Raw genomic sequence first — 20967 nt, forward strand, 5'->3', positions numbered from 1 at the left:
AGATCGCGGAGATTAGGGGCACATTTCGTCCGAGATGAATTCTGCTGATTTTTCCGGGTATTCTTCCGCGTTTATCCATTTTGTAGGACGATATTTCGCCAACTGGAACGTAGTGGACCTGAGGAAGCCAACTGGAACGTTGGCGAAATATCGTCCTACAAAATGGATAAACGCGGAAGAATACCCGGAAAAATCAGCAGAATTCATCATAATCTCCGCGGAAGCCTACTTGGAAACTTCGTCCGAGATGTTTGTTAAATTCATCATGGCTTACTGGCAGACGTTATAAAACGCAACTCTATCGAAAAATGGAGAGTCAGAGAATAGATGTCCCTGACCTAGATGTCTCCTTGGCAGGTGTACATGAACATACTACCCCGCAAGCCGCCTGAAAAGGCGTGTGGCAGGGGGTGTTAGTACACCAGTCGTGTACGACGGGTTTAAGGGAAAAAAAGGGGGGTTAACCCTCCAGAGTCCCTGAATAGGAGCGGTGTCAAACAAAACAATAATTTTTAACAAACATCCGGGGTACAGTCCACCACGACCGAAGCCAAAAAATAATTTTGGGCTGAGGCTCACAACCCTCACAACTGTGCCCTCCAAAAATTTTCGGGGGTTAGAATCCCTCGATATCCTCCTCGCTCGCTACGGCTTTGATGAGCAAACGAAGAGAGAGTGGCGTGATTGTTTGATGACCGCAGAACTTGGTAGCATGGGCAGTTATAAGAGAAAGAAACTTTGGCAAAAACTAGAGGTATACGCGATCTAAGTATCTAACAGATTGTATTGAGGAGCTATGGAAGGTCCCTTGTAAGACGGGCGCCATGAAAAGATAGAATTAATTTAGTGATAGCCAGCATAGCCAGTTGGAAGAAATGAGAATACATAAGGAAATCATAACTTCAGAGATTACGACTTCGACTGGAACTACTGACTAAACCATGACACACTTGAATAATTTCGTGACCTGAACTCAGTAAAAAATTAAGTCGCTCAAAGGAGGAAATAATATTTTCTAGCAGAGATAGTAGTACATATGCATATTTGATAGACGGATATATCGATTACCGCCCACTAACTAATCATAGTACGAGAAAAAGGAAATGCGTGTGCATGATCCATTATTTTTCTCGTCCAATCGAAAGCATAGGCAAGAATATAGATATTGTGAGAAATATGGGAAATATTTCCGGAGAGCCCTTGTGGATTTTTTCACTTAGGTTTACGACGAGAACAGATGGTGTCTTTGCGCAAGAGACAGAAGCCTGGCTTGTTGCGAAAATTTTCCGTAGACAGCCGGTGTGTCGCTAAATGCGTCGAGCAACGATAACTAAAAACCATGATTTGAAAATAGCGTGGGTAAATCTTTACTCAGCTCTACCAACGCAGTGCATTAGCTGAATGTACACACCAGCATTTTAATACATTTTATTAATCTCCATGTGGTGCCTTTTTTGTTCTTCAATCAAAATAATATTCCGTTTAGATGAGTTTGGATTGACGACAGTGGCACTACGTAATTTGCCTAATTAATTATAATTTAACTCCATATGTTGATGGCTTAAATTGATTGACTTCCGTGCCAATTGTGGGGATCGAAAAAGGAAATACTCAAGTAATATTGGTTGATTGTATATACTTGTGGATCATCGATTTCGTCCATTGAGTTTGTATCGAGTAATTGATTGAATAATCGATTAATTTAATGGCCGATTGTTTGACGAATTCCATCGAATCGGCGTTTATTCCGGACGAGGAATCATGTTTAAAGAGCATCAATGCTTGGAAATTTCGCCATGTTAAAAATGCTTTGTTAACAAATTAGAAACAAACAAAGAATTTCATAATAGATAATCTTTTGTGCGGGTGAATGAAAATTCGCCGAAATTTTCAAAAGCGCGCTCAGTAACACCTCAGATCGTACTCCGAATTCATTGTGAGTCGAACCCATCGTAAAGCGGTGGTCTACCAACTATATCAATATACGCCACTGCATTATTTAGCGTATTATGTGACCACGAATATTCTAAAGGCCGTTTTACACTGTACACGGAATTGCGCAATCTGACGTACGTGCGAAGGCGCAATCAAAATTGCGTCGTGTAAAGCGGTGAGTTGCTAGAACACATGCGAGAATGCGTGGATGCGAGACGACAAAATAGCCCGTTCTAATCTCGTTCATGCATTCGCGCAATTCCACGCCATTTTAGAAATTAATGCAGCTCTAACCTGCGCAATTCCGTGCCCCGTGTAAAATGGCCTTAAGAGAGGACACTCCCGCCGTTCACGAAACTAGTTGTCAACCACCGCTAATTTAAATATGTTTATTAAAGTCGCCACTAACACCGCTGACAGGCAGAGCGATAAAAATTTCATGGAGAAATAAGGCATGATAAGGGCTGTAAACCGATATTTATATTCGTGATGATGCGATCTATGAAATCCATAACACCTTAAATGCAACTCCTCACGATTTTAATTTTTTATGTAGTAAATATTGAGAATGAGTGGATGGTTCTCACCACGTTTCTGTTCTGCAGAAATTTTTGAAAACTGATTAAAATTTCAACATAAATCAAGATTCAACGAAACGTATTTGTGCTTCCTTTATTTTGTCCCCTCGATGACGCCGTTATTTTTGTAATATTAGCGTTTTTATTTTTTTTGATTACGTAACCTGAATTTCTTTCTTTGTTTCACGGAAATATAAACCATAATATGGGCTGTGAACTGAAATTTATATTCGCGATGATGCTATCTATCACATTTATATCTTTTCAATGCCATTCCTCGCGATTGCAAATATTGATAACGAATGGAACGCTCTCACATCACACCCGCGATGCGGACATTTTTGAAACCTGATCAAAATGCGCCCAAATTGGCAATATAAGTGGAACTGAATGAAAGCTTCTCGGGTTTCCAACCGGGTCAGGGTCTGTATGGTGTAGGGCGACGTTTTGTTGGGAGACTTTCCCAACATCCTCAGGGCTGATGATGCCGATGTCGCTGTGTTACGTTATATATGTCTTCCTCTTTCGTTGGCCAACACCATGCTGACCCTAGTGACGTAGCCAGGAATTTCGTTCGGGGGGGAATGGGGGGGGGGGGTCCAAAACCAGGGGGGAAATTTTTTTTACAAACGGTGTACTAAATAATAGGATTTAAACCAATTTTAACATTTCCATAATTGAAAAACTTCATTTGTTACAGAAATATTTTGTAAATTCATGATTTTTTCAATATTTTGTTTTCAATGAAGGAAAATAATTGTGTTTTTATATTTCGGGGGGGGGAGGACCTCCGGACCCCCTCTCCCATGGCTACGCCACTGGCAGACCCTGCGGTGGTCGTGCCCTGACCCGGTTGAAAACCCGAGAAACTTTCATCCAGGCTATTCACCGGGAAAATCTCAGATTCTTCATAAATGGAACTACTACGGGACACACACACTCCTCTACAGGGAGGAGAAAAATTGTGCCACGAAATTTTAATCCCGGGTAGCTGAAGCCAGTAAGGGCCAAAATTACAAATGACGTTTAGGTCGGCAACGCACCATTTATAAACTACAGAAACTTTGAGCTGAGCGCTCCGATTGGCGGTGAGTTTGCCCTGTTGCTGGTTGTCTTGGATACATCGCGATCTCCGGCGGGCAAAGCATTCGAAGTCATGAGTTTTCCAGAGCTTTCGGCAACTCTCTCTCTCGCTCGGGCAAACTCTCGAGCAATCGGAGCGCTTGGCTCAAAGTTTCCGTAGTTTAAAAATGGTGCGTTTTTGACCTGAACATCATCAATAATTTTGGTCCCAGCTGGCATCGGCTATCCGACGCTAAAATTTCGTCACACAATTTTTTCTTCACCATGTATATAGATAGTATCATTGTCAGTGAAACACTTTCCCGATCAATGGCTTCCCAGAACTGCACCCGAAGGATGGACGGCGCAAGTGGAAGGGTGGTGCGGTCGGAAATGTGTAGTGTCTTGAACAGGGGCGAACGAAGGAGGGATGGCAAAGAGATCAAGGGGTGTGGAAGAGAGAGGGGAAGATTAGAAAAAAGCGAGGGACCGGAAGGAGGAGTAAGAGGAGAAGGAAGAGGGGGGAGGGGGCGATTCAGGGAATGAGGGAGTCGACGAAATATATGGGGCAGTGGGGGAGAACCGGGAGCGAAGAAGGCTGGGGCGGCGTACGTGTGTGTGATATAGGGAGCTGGGTTGAGAGGAAGGGGAGGGTGAGGAGAGACAAGCAGCGGCAAGAGGGGTGTCGGGAGATGAATGAGCCGGCCCTAAGAAATGCATCCATCCACTCGGGAGGCGCAACAGTCAGAAGTCACGCCAACTACATGCACGGAGACCACCACGACACACTGGCAGACAAGGGGCACCGCCGAAGCCAGAAATATAACAATGGACTCATTTTGCCGTGACGTCACGTATAGCCAGTCATCCGCTTATTTCTCCAAACAAACCTTTATGACATTTCTCAAAGCATTGAGTGAAAGTGCATAGTCACTTTTCCCATCTTACCAACGGATTTCTTGGCATTACACTTGGCTTAAGTGGTATTATTGAGCATGGAATTCATTATTTCTGTTCTCATATCAATGGCGGATAATGGAGAAGGCAGGGGCCGCATTAATTTATATTCCTGTAAAAATTGCCCTTAATAATAATTTTTTTAAATTTTAACTTTGGGCCTATTTTACATACTTCAGGCATTTTGCACGAACTCGAACTCACGAACTCGAAAAGTGGAAAAAGTCCATATACCAAAATTTTGAGATGAAAAACTTTCTACATTCATTTTCAAAGCTATCATAAGCCATCATTTTCACTTCTCACCATGCATAGATACAGACAATACTAAGTTTCATATCAATTCATTTAGGAAACATTATTTTCTATTATATTCTATGAAAAGAGGTCCAAAAAATAAAAAAAAACTTGATCCCAAATATAAAAAGAATAAATGTGGCCAGCCTAGCAGCATACCTGCAATGAGTCACTCGCAAGTGTATGTTAATGGCGACATCACAACTGAGGAAAATTCATTTAACTTGACCAGTATAAAAACCTGAATCTTCTAAATCCGTGAGATCCGAGGTTTGAATTCTAGTTCACTCCAATGATTTTTCCTCTGTAGGATTTTTTTTGTTTATCTCAAACTCATCAAGTGGACTTTTACCATTTTTGAAATTGTTACTTCATGTAATAGACTGATCTAGGGGGATGGGAGGGGCATGGGGGCATGTGGCCCCCCCCCCAGACCTTTAAAAAATATGCAAGATTTTTAATTCGGTCCCATTATCATTGCGTTCGTTTTGTATTACGAGGTATCCTTGTGCCCCCCCAGAACAAAATCCTGGATACCTCCTTGCTTTGCCCCCCCCCCCTCCAGAAAGAAATCCTGGATCCGCCCCTGCTTCATGTGGTATATCAAAAGCAACACTCACCACTCTCTGCACTGCTTGGTGATTCTTCCGCACCGCCATCACCCCTTCTCCTTCGATGACTGCTCAGCACCTCCAAACTGTCCCACTCCACAACTCCTCCGATTGCAAACTGCTCTTCTTCATCGTCCATGGATGGAAATGAATAGCCTGACGAGGATAAGGACGGCTGGGCATATATGCTAGGGGTGTACTGGGACGGATTCCGTGGGTAGATGAGAGGCACTGAGGCTGGTGTAGGCCATGACTTGAAAGAGCCCGCAAAGTACAGCTCCAAGGATCCATCCTCAGGAGGATATGTCGCTATGACTGAAAAATGAAAATCATGGGAAATTTAATCAATAACACAAGAAAACAAGAGAGAAAAATTAGCATGTTTGAGTAATGTTGATGTAGATTAAAAGTTGAAGCCTTTTATAGCATGAAATTAGGAGGAAATGACTGACAGGTGAGGTCATTTGTGCTATGAGGGAAGGAAGAGGAGGGAAGGGTCGAGAGAGACCCAGCGTCAACATTAGCCTATTCTTATTGAAAGATATTAAGGGGACCATGGCTTTCTATCTCATCCAAAGGACAGAGTGCTACGTCTAAAGAGCCCTCCGAATTGAACTCAAGTTCGGATTGCACAGTCTCTGCAAAATCATATAAACTGTCAAGCAAAAACTTTATTTGGGTAATTAATGACTTGAAATGCAAACATAAAACCACTATGGTCTCTCAAAACCTTAATGTCATAATTTATGTGTATTACCTCTTGAACTACTATTAATAAAAATCAAGCTGCCTTATATTTCATTATTAAAATTAAAAGTCAACATTATTGAACAAGTAATTTAATTCTGGCGTTTGGTTAAAAGTTGCTCTAAAATGAGGCATTGGCCCTTGTAGATCTCAAGATCTATGGTACCGCTCACAATAGGAGCATCAGATAACTTTTTCAGATTTCAGGATGAGTTCAGACTTAGCAGAAATTAAGTTTACATGTAAGTGGATCATAAATCGCCTAAATATAGTTTCATAATCAATGATAAACAAGCTCTCAAATATTTAGAACATGATTGAAAACACTTCCAACAATTCTTGCTTGGCATGAGTTGATGAAGGGTATGTGGAGCATGTCATTTAAAGCTGCAGACCAGCGTTTAAAACTGAGGGGGAGGTTGTTTTTGAGTACCAGTATCAGGGAGCTAAACCTACTCCTGATAGTTAAGGGTAATGCTCATCCCAGACTCACAAACGTGCTATATGCAGAGCAAGAGAGCCACCTCCTAATTGGCCACTAACAATAAGTTCAAACTGTATACCACTGAGTCTTTGATGATTTTGGCTGATACACCATGCCCTCAGTCAGGATTGCACCAAGAATGCACTTTCTGGTCCTCAATCACGACGTTTGACCACCACGACACGAGGGCGGAGTTTAGAGTTTTATGTTTGGGGGCCAGCAATCCAGTGGCGGATACAGAAGGGGGGTGCAGGAGGCGTGCGCCCCACCTTTGCGGGCCCGCCCGTATTGCCAAACATTGCAGCACCACAATTAAAACTTTTTATACAATAAGATTGAATTTTCTTGTATATTTGTGTAATGAATTTAATTAAAATTTTCGTAAACTCTGCATTTGACTTGATTTACTTATTTTTTTATTAGGATAAAAGTAAATGTAACTCAAGATATCATTTGCACAACCCCCCCTCGAGTTTTTTCTGTATCCGCCACTGCAGCAATCCTGCTGGGGGTTTAGGTGCTATGGAATATCCTCCAGTGAAATTGAAATGGGGGGGTCCTGGGGCCCTCAGCTGGAAATTTGTTTAAAATTAGCCACAGAAAACGGTATTTTAAGGACTATGTAAGACGAAAATGTTTTGGCATTTCTACTTTTTTTCGGGCAAATTACCATTTAAGTTGTAGGGGCCAGGCTCCCACTGCCCCCACAAAACTCCATCCATGCTATGACACCATGCCTTTTCACCGCCAATTGTAAAGAACCCCAGGTTTTCTAACAATTTTAACCATTTACAAAATTTTGTCTATGCTTACCCTTATCACTCAACACATCCCAGCTGGGAAATGATCAGAGAACATTACTTCATCTTCTGGGAGGCAAATACCTCAAAGAGAATCATATAGAAAAATATCGTAGAGGAAAAATAATACATATTTGTTAGAATTCAAACCGTAATCCCCAAAATTGGTGCTGTTCTTTAAAATTGTATAAATCACTAGTAGTGTTGTTTCAGGAGTTACCTACACCAAGTACAGTTCAAGAGGAATGACTCTTCCCACTGGCACTTTCAGCACCTTTGATACGCTTGTAATGGACTCCGTAAAGGTTCATCTCAAGCTAGCCCCAGGCTTTTTCCATAATCGTTGAAAGCTGATAAATGAGTGTTTTCATCAGGGATGGCAATAGAAACTAAACGAAATTCAAAATGAGTAAAATTTCAATAATTTCATTCCCGTGAGTGAAATGTAGAAACGAAACAAAATGGATTTTAACCCGGGGAGCTAAACTCATGGTCGAGCCTACCACCATTTGATACATGGGGCACTCATATTTTCACCATAGGCAGGAGAACAGTGAACACAAACTGGCCATTAGATTTTGAAGCTTGGTTTTTAACCTTTCCACATGCATGTCAAATGTAATGGGTCGAAATTATTCCCTCTCATCCCCCTCCCCTCAACTTCTGGGATCAAAACTAAGCTTTGAACAGCAGAGTTTCGATTAATTTAGTTTCGTTCCTGGGAGCATAGATTCGTCCCGGGTCAAAACTAAACTTGGTGATTTTAATTTCGAGAACAAAACTATACCCAGGCCTTGGATTTTCATTTCCCTTCCGTCAAAACGAAATATTTGTTTCGTTTCACTTGCCATCCCCGGTTTTCATGCTAATATGTATTGTGTATGGTATTCAATTTTTGAAAGATGAGGCTTGAAAAAATGTATTTCCTGTAAAAACATTCTTGCTTGATAGTTTTCTATCTTGTGTAGATCCAGGGGCTGATATAAATGGAGGGTGCAGGGGCACCCCCTAAATGCCCCTTCCCCCCTTGCAGGGTCACCCGCATCGCAAAATATTGCAGAACCACAATTGTGACTTTTTTATATCATAAAATGGTATTGTCTTGCATGTGTATATAATCATTTAATATAAAACTTTCTTAAACTTTGAATGTGACCTGATTATTTCTTCATTACAGTAAAAATAAAGGTAGCACAAGATATCTTTTGCACCTCTTTTGAGATTTTTCTGAGATTTTTCTACAGTGACTTGATCAAGTGTAGTTAAACAGTACAAAACTGAACAATACAATCAAGGTCAAAGCTACCATCACTAAAAATGAGACTGGTAGCACTTTTTCACAATATTTTAATGCGTACAATGCATTTCGGCTCACAGAGCCATCCTCTGGTACAAGAAGTTTTATTTAAATATGTCGAACTTCCACCATATAACGCCTGAATCTGTTGAGCTCATTAAAAATGAGACACTCTTAACAAATTGAATTGCTAATATTTTCAAGTCTCTAATTTATTTGAACTATTTTGCCTTTACAAAGGTATTTAAAGTAATGGTAAAAGGTATTTCTTAAAAGCTTTTAAACTGAGGAAGGCTTTTTAAAAAAATTTTCATTAATACATTGATAATGTAGAAAATTAGTCAATTCCATAATTCATCAACCTACAGGCACTACCCAAGGTAATTATGTTTTAAAAATCAAAGCTTATTTTTTCATGGCTAGTAATATACTCTATCTTGGTTGACTAAAGCACAAATTCAAAGTCATAAATTGAAAAGAAACATTTAAACTACACTAAATATTTTCCACTAATGTCATGTGATTTGGTATGACTCTCAGATGTTCTGAGGTGACAAACTGATGGTAAAATATTATAGTTAGAATGTCTGACAATATTTCATGAAAGAAAAGATAACCTTAACTCGTTAAAAGTCTTTGTGATTTTGATGGCAGGCCCTACAAGTCAAGAAGAAATGGGTGACTTTGAGGTTCCATGATGTCTATACTAAGGAAGGTAAAGAGGATTATTGGTAGTAAAAATAGTGTAAATACTTGGGGGTACAGAAGTAAGCAAGGCCCTTTAGAGTATCGCTGCCAAATTTAGGAAAATCTCACATTCCATAAGTATCCTACAGCTCAGCTTAGGTAATAACCCCCCACAAGTCAAGCTATTCAATGTAGAACTAATACATATAAGATCTGGTTAGGATGTTTCTCTGTTTTTCTTCTAGATTGTAAATGACATTTTAATAGTTGAAATGGATTTGTGGAACATATACTAAATGTGGAAAGTACAAAGTTGTTTCATTTGCCATGCTTTACGTATGGAAATTCCACAAAGAATCATTCACCTTCATACCTTAATGTAACATATAATATAAATTATCACCTATGTATGCACTGATGCTCACCTCTTTCACTCTCCACTTCATCGAGTTCCTTCTTTGAGTATCTGAGCAAGTGGTTTGCAACTGCACAGGTGTGGAACTGACACTGGAATATGACGTGACGGTGTAGTGGTGAAGAAGGGGAATTTCTGCTACCGTTGCACTGGCACTTGCCTCCAGGTGAGCATTGCTGGCACAGATAATATCCTTTGATTAGCACATCACCCCGGAGGTGAAGTGGCACTGATGATGCTTGCGAATATCCTTGGTTTTGGTTCTCAAGGGATATGGTCAACAGGTTAGTGGATCTGTTCAACTTGTACACTGGTGATGTGTAAACGAGGGTAAGACCTTGCTGGTATATTTTAAGGAAAAAGAAAAGGTTTGAAGATTGTTTCTCCATGCACTGAGATAGCAGTACTGGATCTCTTTCACTGCCACACACGTCACTGGGAACACTGGGGATTCCTGAATCATTCGAACTTTTTGAGTCCCCATTTCTGAGTCCACTAAATATAGGAGCACCATGAACAACAATGTGAGTGAGGAAAAGTGGCTCTGCATTCATTCGAATATCACCGGATAGAAGTCCAGAGAAATATCCAACATATCTGTGGGAAGAAAAATAAAAAGGTCATCGTTGGGAGTGGAATAACATATCATTCATAATAATGTTCTGAGTTTAAAAATCTATAATAAAGGTATTGTATATGAAGGAGGTGACCAACAGCTATGGCCATTTGTACCGTAGGGAATAATAAGGAGGGAAAGGTGGAGAGAAACTTTGTATCGGCATTAGCCTGCTCTTAACATAAGGTGTCATCGGGACTATTGCTTAATGTTCTATCCAGCAAACTGAGTGTTGCACTTCGAGTGCCCTCCATGCACCTCTAAAGCAGGGATGGGGCAGTCTATGAAAAATCTACATAATTGCCAGGATTTAAACCAAGTACCATGGGATGCGAAGCCAATACTCTAGCTACTGCACCAACCCGAACCACTTTAAAATTAACCTGAGTCTACATGAGTCACAAGGGCTAATTAAAGATTTGTTTTAAAACTTTGGGGGGGGAGGATTATTTGGAAATGGGATACATTTTGTGAAGGGAGGACAATAAAGACCTCATTTTCCCAAATATTATGGAGGGGGGGCAGATTTGAACCCCTTAATATCACATCCCTGCTTACTGCGACCTTGAGGTCCCCCTACGAGTGGGGCTGCACACCACAAGACCACTACGGTAGCATTAGAATAAAATGAAATGAAATTTATGGGGCTCTTCTTACTTTACCATGACGAGCTACGTCCAAATGCCCATGCTCATTTTTGTGCACAATCATTAATTGGAATTATAGGAAAAATAGGTAAATAAAATAAGGTAATCAATGTGTTTAGCTACATTATACAGAAAGGTTCAACTAACACACATCAAGATAGAAATGGTATTCAGCTAAGTACTACGTACATTTGAGGAAATCAAAATTTGGAAATAATTTTTTCTATAAGATATGCTCTGAATAAACCAAATGATAAGACATATCTGCCCTTGGAATGGCAGTGGTCTGTAATATTTCCCACAACGTACAACATATTTTAAAATAAAAAATATTCCTGCATTGTTGACCGCCTAATGACTTCATATAGAGTTAACAAATGGATGAGTTTCTACATTGCATTATTTAAAATAAGATAAATATGTGTTGAACAGTCAAAATGCCTCTCTATATCATGCTGTATTCATTGAAGAAGGTGCCTTTGGTTAAAATCATTTATATTTTAAAATTTAATTTGAAGTATTTTTTTCTGAAGATTAGGCATACCCATTAATTTACATGCAATGAATGAACCAAAGCGTGAAAAGTAAATGATAGTCTTAATTTTTCACATGAATATCATGGCACAGTATATATTTATATATATGTAGATAATAAAATTTAATAACTCACAATTGAATAAATAAATAAGGATGAAATGTTCTCTCCCAGTTATCAATGATCAATATAGGTAGTATTTAAATTAAAATATGTACAGTAAATTTATAATAGAAATAGTCTTTAGAGCTTAGGTATTTGATGGAGAGTTCTTTTACCACTGAGGGAAGATAGATAGATCATAATTGAAAAATCAAAAGAATCAACACATTTCATAATAATAATCATTTTAAGACGATATTGATCTTAAGAATACCAAGTGGTGTAATTATTGTGGGAGATGAGAAGGATAGAAAGCCCCCAGAATCCTCTCAGAACTCCTGTCATGCTTATCTAATATGATATTTTACCTTTATTTTGGTGAAAAACTATAAGACTTGTAACTTTCTTTAACAAATATTAAATGTTGCCATGCTTTTCTACAATGCATTCATTTTGTAAAGCAAAATTTAGCGTATCATTACCCGCTGTGGTCTGCTATTCAATCTAATTCTCCCCAAGGCCAAGTCCCAATTATGCTACTGCAGAAATGTGTAAACACAATTTAACAGAAAGCAAAATGAGTTAAAACACATGTGATGTCAAATCAGGACAGGTAATAAAAAATATGCTGACTCCATTTAATTGTATTAACATACCATCAACACTGCAGACCACCAGTTGCTGGCCGATATCATAACTTAGCATTGCCTTTGAAAATCAGGACACCATTACCTAACTTCAAATTATTGAAAATCTGAGAAATAAAATAGATGTGTGTCTAATAAATGACTGAAGAGAAATTTACCTGTTATTTGATGGGCTCTTCAATCCTCCTATCTTATCCTGGAAGAAGCGACGCATGGCGAAGCGATCAAGGGCTTGCTCCTCACTACCACAAATGCTCGAATAGGTGAGATAGGCGAATATGATGACACCGATTCTTTCTTCACTGCAGGGGTCACTAAAATTAATGCCATCTTAGTTAAAATATGTCTGCTGAGATTAAAAAAATATATTCCATTGAATTATATTTCCATATAAATTGAATTTTCTTCTAAAAATTTTGGATTAAAAAATTGGATAAATGCAATTAAACAATTGCAGCAAATCCACAAAAAATAATGGAAGTGCCAAAACATACACTTACTAATTTTCATAACAGTAGGCACAGGCAGATTTAGCTGGGGTAGGGGCCATATGCCCCTCCCCCCCCCCCCAGTCGTTTAAAAAATAGACAATCTTTTCAATACAGTTATCATTACGTTCCTTTTGCTTTGTGTTTTTACAGAGCCTCAATCATTTAATTTCATATAAATATCTTTCATTTTAAAATAAAGAGATTTTTTTCGTACAGTAAATGTTGCATGTTGTTTTTAGTCTCAAAAATTAGAAGACCGTCTGCCTGTCAGACCCTTTAGACCCCCCAAAAAACATCCTGGATCCACGCTTAAAGTAGGCAGGGGTGCCGACTTACAAACGGAGTTAGGAGACTTAGTTAAACGGATAGGAAAATCTATCATCAATTATGGCCAATAAATTAAGTGCTCGGAAGTTAATTATGCAGTTAGATTAAGTGAATACGAATTAAAGTAAACAGTTGTTTCATTTGCAACCCTCAAGTTTTGTTGCACGATTTTAAGTAAGAAAAGCATGCACCGATACTTCTTTACTACCCGGTAGTTGTGTTTCGAAGGCTAGCGCGGAGGGCTGTAGTTCTAACCAGGGACGCCGACCTGCAAAAAATATTGGGGGGGCCCAAACCAGGGATCTTGCCCCGGGAAATTTTATAAGTAGTAAGTTTCAAGTTTTTAAGCATTTTAGAAGAGTCACATGATCAACATTAGAACCCTGATAACTTGAATCTCGATATCTGGACACTCCGGGGAAAATCGACAAGCCTGTCACATTTTTTTCCTACACTCATAACGAATTTTTGAGGGGGCTCGCGCCCCCTCAAGCCCCATGGAGTCGGCGCCACTGAAAGTAGGTAACTCTTTAATTTGTGTTCAACCATATCAGGTGCAACTTTGTGGACGTATCTTTTATTCATTGTATGATTTTGTACTTTCCCACTATTTTTTTATAGTACTACATAAAACTAGTTTCACTGCATAAAACAATCTTCAAGTACAAGATGCTGCTACATATATAGTGAAACTAGCTGTCCAGTATATGTACACTAATTTTTGTGGATAAGTACAAAATAATCATATGCGTACACCCTTCATTATATTAAATCACATGGTGCATAAATAAATATCATAAATGAACAGAATAAGACTTCTCTAGATCTTAATCACAATTTCATCTTAACATTCCTCAGGAAATGTTGGGAAAAGAGTGAAGATAGTTAAAACCAACAATAAATTTGCATCCTTGACATAACTTAGAGGATGTAAGATAGGTTAGTCCAATGTAAAATAGATGCTATAGATTTTCCAAGAAGTTAATAAATCTCCCATAAAAGCACAAAAAATATCTTTTTTTCAGATTTAGGAGATCTCTCACAAATTATTGGTGCCAGAGCAACTGCCAACCAAAATGGTAAACCATTCTTCCAAAAATAGACACAACCCCTTATTACTCCATTCATAGCATTGCCCCTTGTGGAAAAATGTCTTTATTGCATAGCAAGCCTTGAAGCTTTGGTGCTCAACAAGTTTAGCGTCAAAGGTCAACCACTGAATAAACTTATTATCAGACTACAGATATCCTCACTTAACAAGGTTTTCACTAGAGCATGACCAGATCTCAAAATTGTTTTGCATTTGTTCAAGTAATCTTCCTCCTTTACTTTAACTAAGGAACTTGCCAAAACTTGCATGACACCTCTTCATGAGCATGGGAAAAATAAAGAAGAACACAATTTACCTCAATATATTCATAATGTAATTGAAAGATAATAATCACTTGCATTTTCAATAATTGTGCCATATCAACAGTATTGAATTCCAGCTGAATGTATTTTTGTATTTTGGCATGCCCTAAAATATAAATGTGAATAAAATGAGAATGTACCTTGAGTATAAAACAGCAACATTTTGAGGATTAGCGGACAACCAAGATTCTATATGCTTGCAAGCTGAGCACAGCCTCTCTAAAGGAGGAGCCAAAGTTGTTCCTGGCCATCCAAGAGATTGAGAAATTACTCCAAAAGAACCAGAACTGGAATCAAGGTCATCCTCATGAGGAATGGACAGATCAAAAATCTGAAAATATAGAAGTAATACATGGAAAAAGAGTTCTCTCTCAGGATATAACTAATGACCATAAAACAATAATGTATGGGTTAATTTAATCAAACTAAAGCTGTTGGAAATAATGAGAAAAAATTATTTTTTATAATACATATTTAATAAACTCATGAAATTCTGTCAAGAAATACCATGGTAAAATTTTTCACCGTGAAAAATAGAAATAAATCGGAGAAGTTCCTCCACAGAAATCTACCACATATGTCTTTGAAATCCCAGAAATGGAATGTATATAATCGCTTTTAAAAGCAACCAATCTTTAAACATTATCATTTAAAATGGTTAGTAGTTACCAACAACGATACATTAAAATGCAATGAAATGAAACTTCACAAGAATTTGCATAAGGAGGCCATTGCCTGCATATTTTTGCTGAGAAAATTTTTGCCTTAACATTTAAAATAACCAGTTACAGAAGGATTACATATTTTATCTTATGTCTAAATTCTAACTCTGGTCTATCAATAACCTTCTGAACATAGGCAGATTTAGGGTGGTAAGGGCACATGCCCCCCAGGCACTTAAAAAATAGATAAGTTTTTCAATATGGTTATCATTACATTAATTTTTTTGTGTATTACGGTGGCTGAATAATTTAATTTTATATTGATAGCTTTCATATTAAAATATAGATAATATTTTGTACAGCAATTGTTGTATATTGTTTTCAATCTCAAATATGAGAAGACTGTTTGCATGTCAGGCCACCCCCCCAGGAAAAAAACCTGGATCCACCCTTGCATCTGAATAATCCAATATCATTGGGAAGTGCAATCACATATTTGTCAACCATTCATTTAGATATTAGGTATACATAATGCAATGCAATATTCATCAAATAAAGGCGGGGACTAGTTTTAATTTTGATGACTTACCATACAGGTATCGCCATGCTTGATTCTTAGCATGTTAGCAGCCTCTGACATCAGCTTCTCCCGAGTATCGTTGATGGATCTCTTCGTGTCACCACCCTCCTGACATTTTTTAACGGGAAACCACAAGGCAATGATACGCTCAGTGATGTACTGGAGTTCCATCGAGACATCTTCAAACATGCATGAAAAGGAAAAAATAATTATTTAGGTTAATGATTTTCACATGGAGTACGTATAAGGAAAAAGTACTATAAGCACAGAGCAGAGATGCTGACTTACAAAAATTATGACGGGGGCCCAAACTGGGGATCTTGCCTGGGATATGTTATAAGTAGTAAGTTTAAAGTTTTTAAGCATTTTAGAAGAGTCACATGATCAACATTAGAACCCTGATAACTAGAATCTCGATATCTGGACACTCCGGGAAAAATCGACAAGCCTGACACATTTTTTCCTCTCACCCATAACGAATTTTTTAGTGGGCCCGGGCCCCCTCATACCCCATGGAGTCGGCACCACTGGCACAGAGTTACAAAACTCTTGTTTACCACTGTGCTATATTGAACATATTTTAATCACCAATATTGCTGAAGTTGTCAAAATTTGTTACAGAGTGGGTGAATTAATAAATGATTGTTTTCTATCTATGCGTTTCCCAATTAAGCCCTAAGCCCAGAGATCAGCAGCAGATTATAGCAAGGGATTTGGGGGGGGGGGGGAAGAGGAATTTGGAAGAGGAAGTGATCACCCTCCAAACTAATTACACATTTGAATATGATTGATATTTTTTACGTTTTAAAATGATTTAAGGTATTGAAAAACGTACATGAAAAACACGATCTTAAATATCTTTAAGCACTTGCGATTTTCTTTCTTTGTGCCCTCTTTCCCAAATGTCTACATTTTATCATGAGTCTGAGGGATATAAAATACACGAAATTAAAGAGAACCTTATGAAGGAGAAATGAGTTAACAATTTCTATCTTCTAATTTTCTTGGAAGTTAAATATATAATGTACATAGACATTACCTTCTTTTATCTAGCATGACTGTGTAATTGCAAAATATGAACCCTGCTATAAAATTTAGCCACATAAAGCAAGAATTATATAGGCTTCAACATTATATTTTGGCACCAATGTTCAAATATTTATGCTTAAAGAAAATTAGAATATTTGAAAAAAATTTTTAGAAATTACTCTCATACGGTAATCAAAAGCTAAATTTTCATGATATGAGTGGGATTTTGAAGACTTCTGGCAACCCTTAACGAACTGTTCCATAAAAAGAGACCTCCAGCAATCACCAATTAGGTCCCACACACCAATTGTGGGATGACTAGCAACAGACTGATTAAATTTTTGATTATGGACAGCTGTTTGCAATGTAGACAAAAATTTTGAGGGTATTGAATCCCTCTCGCAAAAGTGAGAGGGATTCAAGAGTCAGTAAAAATTCCCCAAAAATTATTTTAAAATAACAACTCACACTTAAATTTTTAGCGGTTTCGCGACAAGGAACCACAGTAAGGAAAATCATTAATTTCCATTCTCATACTTAGCACTGCAGTGTATATAATTGTAGAGCATATGTGAGACTTTCTAGACTTCTGGTTATCTCTTGGGGGCTTACACTAAGTGCAAAATTCAACATGAAAAAGTGATTTGGCTTGATTAGGATTTGATTCCACATCTCTCGGTTTTGATCAGGCCTGTAAAAAGTTACATCCAGTGCTGGATTTAGGGAGGTCAGAGGGGTCACGACCCCCCTAATTTTATCAAACGTTTTCAATTTTTATTAGTTTACTACTTTTTGAATCCTTTAATCTAAAATATTTCAATACATTTCATCTGTCTGAAACAGTATCAAATTTTGAGGGGGTTTCATAACCCAGGTCCGGAGAGTGTGGGATACCCCTGGGGGAAGAGGGGCGTTCACATAAAACATACTTTTCTCGTGAGTAAACACAATATTCCTCATGATGCACAAAGGTTAAGAAAAGACTTCGCTGTTTGACAAAATAAAATATATTTGCGACCGGTTTCGATACAGCGTATCATCATCTGGCAATTACAAGTATCAGTACATCGAATTTATACCCTTGAAGGCGTTAGAGGGGCGGTGGAGTGGAGATGGAGAAAGGGGGGGGCATGGGGGAGGGGGTAAGGGAAGGGAAGGTAGGTTTGGGAAGTACGTCGCTGATGGGTCACTGCACGGGGTAGCCGAGGGTTGGTGTATGATGACGAAATACGGGGAGGGGTGTTATGGAGTGGTGAGTGGCATCCGTAATGGTTTCTCAGAAAAAACATTGAAAAGTGGTGAATGGTAAGAATACAATTGCTCGTTAACTAATGTTATGTTGGGTGAGGTTTGGCCCACTAAAATTTCCAACTGCTTGAGTGCGTCAAGCCTTGGGCCGTTGTTTTCTTTATGTAGGATTATCAGTTCGAAATCGCTTGTGTGGTCGGAATCCAAGAGGTGTTTGGCAAAGTGCGAGGTTTCTTTGTTGTTAATAAAACATGAACGATGTTCCTTGGCCCGGATGTTGAAATTCCGTCCAGTTTTTCCTATGTAACAGGAATTGCAGTCATTGCAACGGAGTTTATATACTCCGCTGAGTTCCCCGGCACTAATTTTGTCCTTGGCACTGCCCAACAGTTTGCCCAGTGACATATATATCATGTCCGTAGACAGCACAAAAGTAAAAATTAAAATAAACAGTGTAATTATTACTAACAATCTCTGCCACTAACGTTATTAGATTGCATGATTGAAGACCTGTAATCACACACTTTTGGTTCGCATATAAACAAAATAATTTTTTTAAATTTTGCCTACAGAAAATGCACGTTTTTTTTTAGATTGGTCCACAAAGATTCTACCTAAAATCAAAATTTAAATGGAAATAATAAATAATCAAGTGATGGCAAGCAAAATTGTTGAAAAAATTTTGGGGGTAGGGGAGTCAAGACCCCTGTGACCCCTCCCGTTAAATTCGCCTCTGCTCTGATCACGGGTCATACTCACAGTTTTCCTCCCCGTGCTGCCATAGCGCCTGCTGCGTTGTATGTTCTTTAGCCGGACTCCGTTTCTCCACCTCATCGGCGCGGTGGAGCCAGAATGGCTGCGGGGACGCGTGCTCCGCTGCCGGCTTCTTTCCCGCCTCGGGCCGCCCCGTTCGCACCGGGTCCTCCTCCCAGCCACGGGCGGGCCTCGCCTCCAAGGGCAAAGTCCCCGACGCCCCCACATTGTTAGCAACGGGAGTCGAACACCCCTGCGGAAAAAAAGACGATGGATGCGAATGAGAAATTGAGCACGAGAACGGTCACATAGACAGATATTCGCATCGGGGGGGGAGCTTGGGTAATATGCGGCTTGCCTACACTGATGTTTTTGTTGTCATTTCGGACGCATCTGAAAATCATACATTTCACTAAATCAGCTTTATACTAATGATGACTGCCAAATTCCGGGTTCTCCAGCCGCGCTTGTCGTTCGTGTTTGAAAACACTTTTGCCGCGTTTGCACATTTTTGCCGATAAAATAATTTTATCAATTTATCCCAAATTCCACTAATTTAGATTGAGATCCAACGAAGAATTTGGCCATATATTTAGTTTGCATGATGCTAAAAATTTAAACCATCGTTGGTTATTAACACGCAATGCGAAATGTAACTATCTAAATTAACTAAATGGAGTGCAAAAGGATAACTGCCCTTGGATTAGTGGGCTCCTCAGCAGATGTATCGTGGGTAGTCGCTACAGGGTGGAATATTTCGGGGGGGTTTAAGCTCCCTTCTCTGGCTACGTGCCTGCATAAGGAAAACCTCTAGATGCCTCTCATAGCTCTAATTAATTTGCTGTGGATTATCAAATCAAATTTCCGCAGCTCCAATGTACACGTAATACAAAATGTAAAGCCGAGACACTGGATGGAACATATTCAAAACCAGATTAATGTATGATTCCACAGAATCATCGCCTCATACGCACCCACTTCATAGCAAACATACAATAGTTTCCTCACTCGCACCGGCAGCGACCACTTAAGAGCACTGTATCGATGAAAACACGCGATGACAACGTAACTTTCACGTCACGATAACTTTGCGTTCACTTCACAAATACCAGGTTGTTCAAGATCCAAATTTTAAGGGTCGATTTCCAGTTCAAAATTGCAATTGTTGAAGACAATGTCGATGAACGTCCTTCCATACGCCTTTAGCGCGAGCTCTACACCGATACCGCACTAACATCGAGTCAATCTCGTGTTGAGGTGGCATTTTCTGTCCGTGAGGAATGCCGGGTAGGATAGTCGAGAAGGAAATGAAGAGGTGAGGTAAGAAGGGCACGGCACATGATCACATTCGGGGTATGACGACACCCACGAGGAAAGGCAGAAGATGTATTCGAGGTGAGATCCAACCTCTCGGTGCGACTCCGATAATTAATGGCACATAAGCGTTTACCTACTCCAAGAACGCCAACATATAGGCATGACAAATACATTGAAAAAACGGTATGCACTGCAGACGCGTTAAATGGCAAAGTTTTCTGTATCTCCGTTGGCACGGCGCCATTTTCTCCCATCAAAACTTGCGAGAGAATGATGGGTAATGTCGGGGCAAGAAAGTATCCCCAGCAGGAGCCAAGTGGCGCCATAATTCATCTTTCTACATTAAAAACGACGCTAGACCTCACGAATAATGGCAAGCGAAAAAGCTGTCTAGCAGGAAATGTAAATGGATGACTTCGATAAAAATCCGTAAAGCCGTAGGTAGGTTGACCAAACATGTTCCAATCATTATGGTAATGTTTACAATAACGTTTTAAATACATACAGAAATAAGGTACCAGAAGTAGGTAAGCAAAATTATTGGTATTTACGAGCAGACTTTCAGGTATTATTTAAATTCAACATTAACTAGAGAGAGAACACGCACTACGGCATTGTATCTATAAAATACATCGTAAATACTGCTGATGAACGCCTTCTTTGTAATCAAAATTTTATCTTTGCTAACCACAGGCTACCTCTATTTTCAATGGATTAAGGTATGGATATG

General features: G+C 39.0%; 1 protein-coding gene across 3 annotated transcripts in view; it reads right to left on the minus strand.

The window, feature by feature from the left end:
* The window catches only part of LOC124165576 (tensin-2), a 297177-nt gene that overhangs the window by 72302 nt on the left and 203908 nt on the right, over positions 1-20967 (minus strand). For all 3 annotated transcript variants that reach the window (XM_046543032.1, XM_046543031.1, XM_046543034.1), the window contains 6 exons: positions 18927-19173; positions 15900-16069; positions 14789-14979; positions 12576-12731; positions 9881-10467; positions 5450-5755 (listed from right to left, as the gene is read on the minus strand). In XM_046543032.1, the coding sequence (XP_046398988.1) occupies positions 5450-5755; positions 9881-10467; positions 12576-12731; positions 14789-14979; positions 15900-16069; positions 18927-19173 (1657 nt within the window). The remainder of the gene's footprint in view (positions 1-5449; positions 5756-9880; positions 10468-12575; positions 12732-14788; positions 14980-15899; positions 16070-18926; positions 19174-20967) is intronic.

The sequence above is a fragment of the Ischnura elegans genome, chromosome 9, assembly GCF_921293095.1.
Source record: "Ischnura elegans chromosome 9, ioIscEleg1.1, whole genome shotgun sequence".
In the NCBI taxonomy this organism is placed as follows: Eukaryota; Metazoa; Arthropoda; class Insecta; order Odonata; family Coenagrionidae; genus Ischnura; species Ischnura elegans.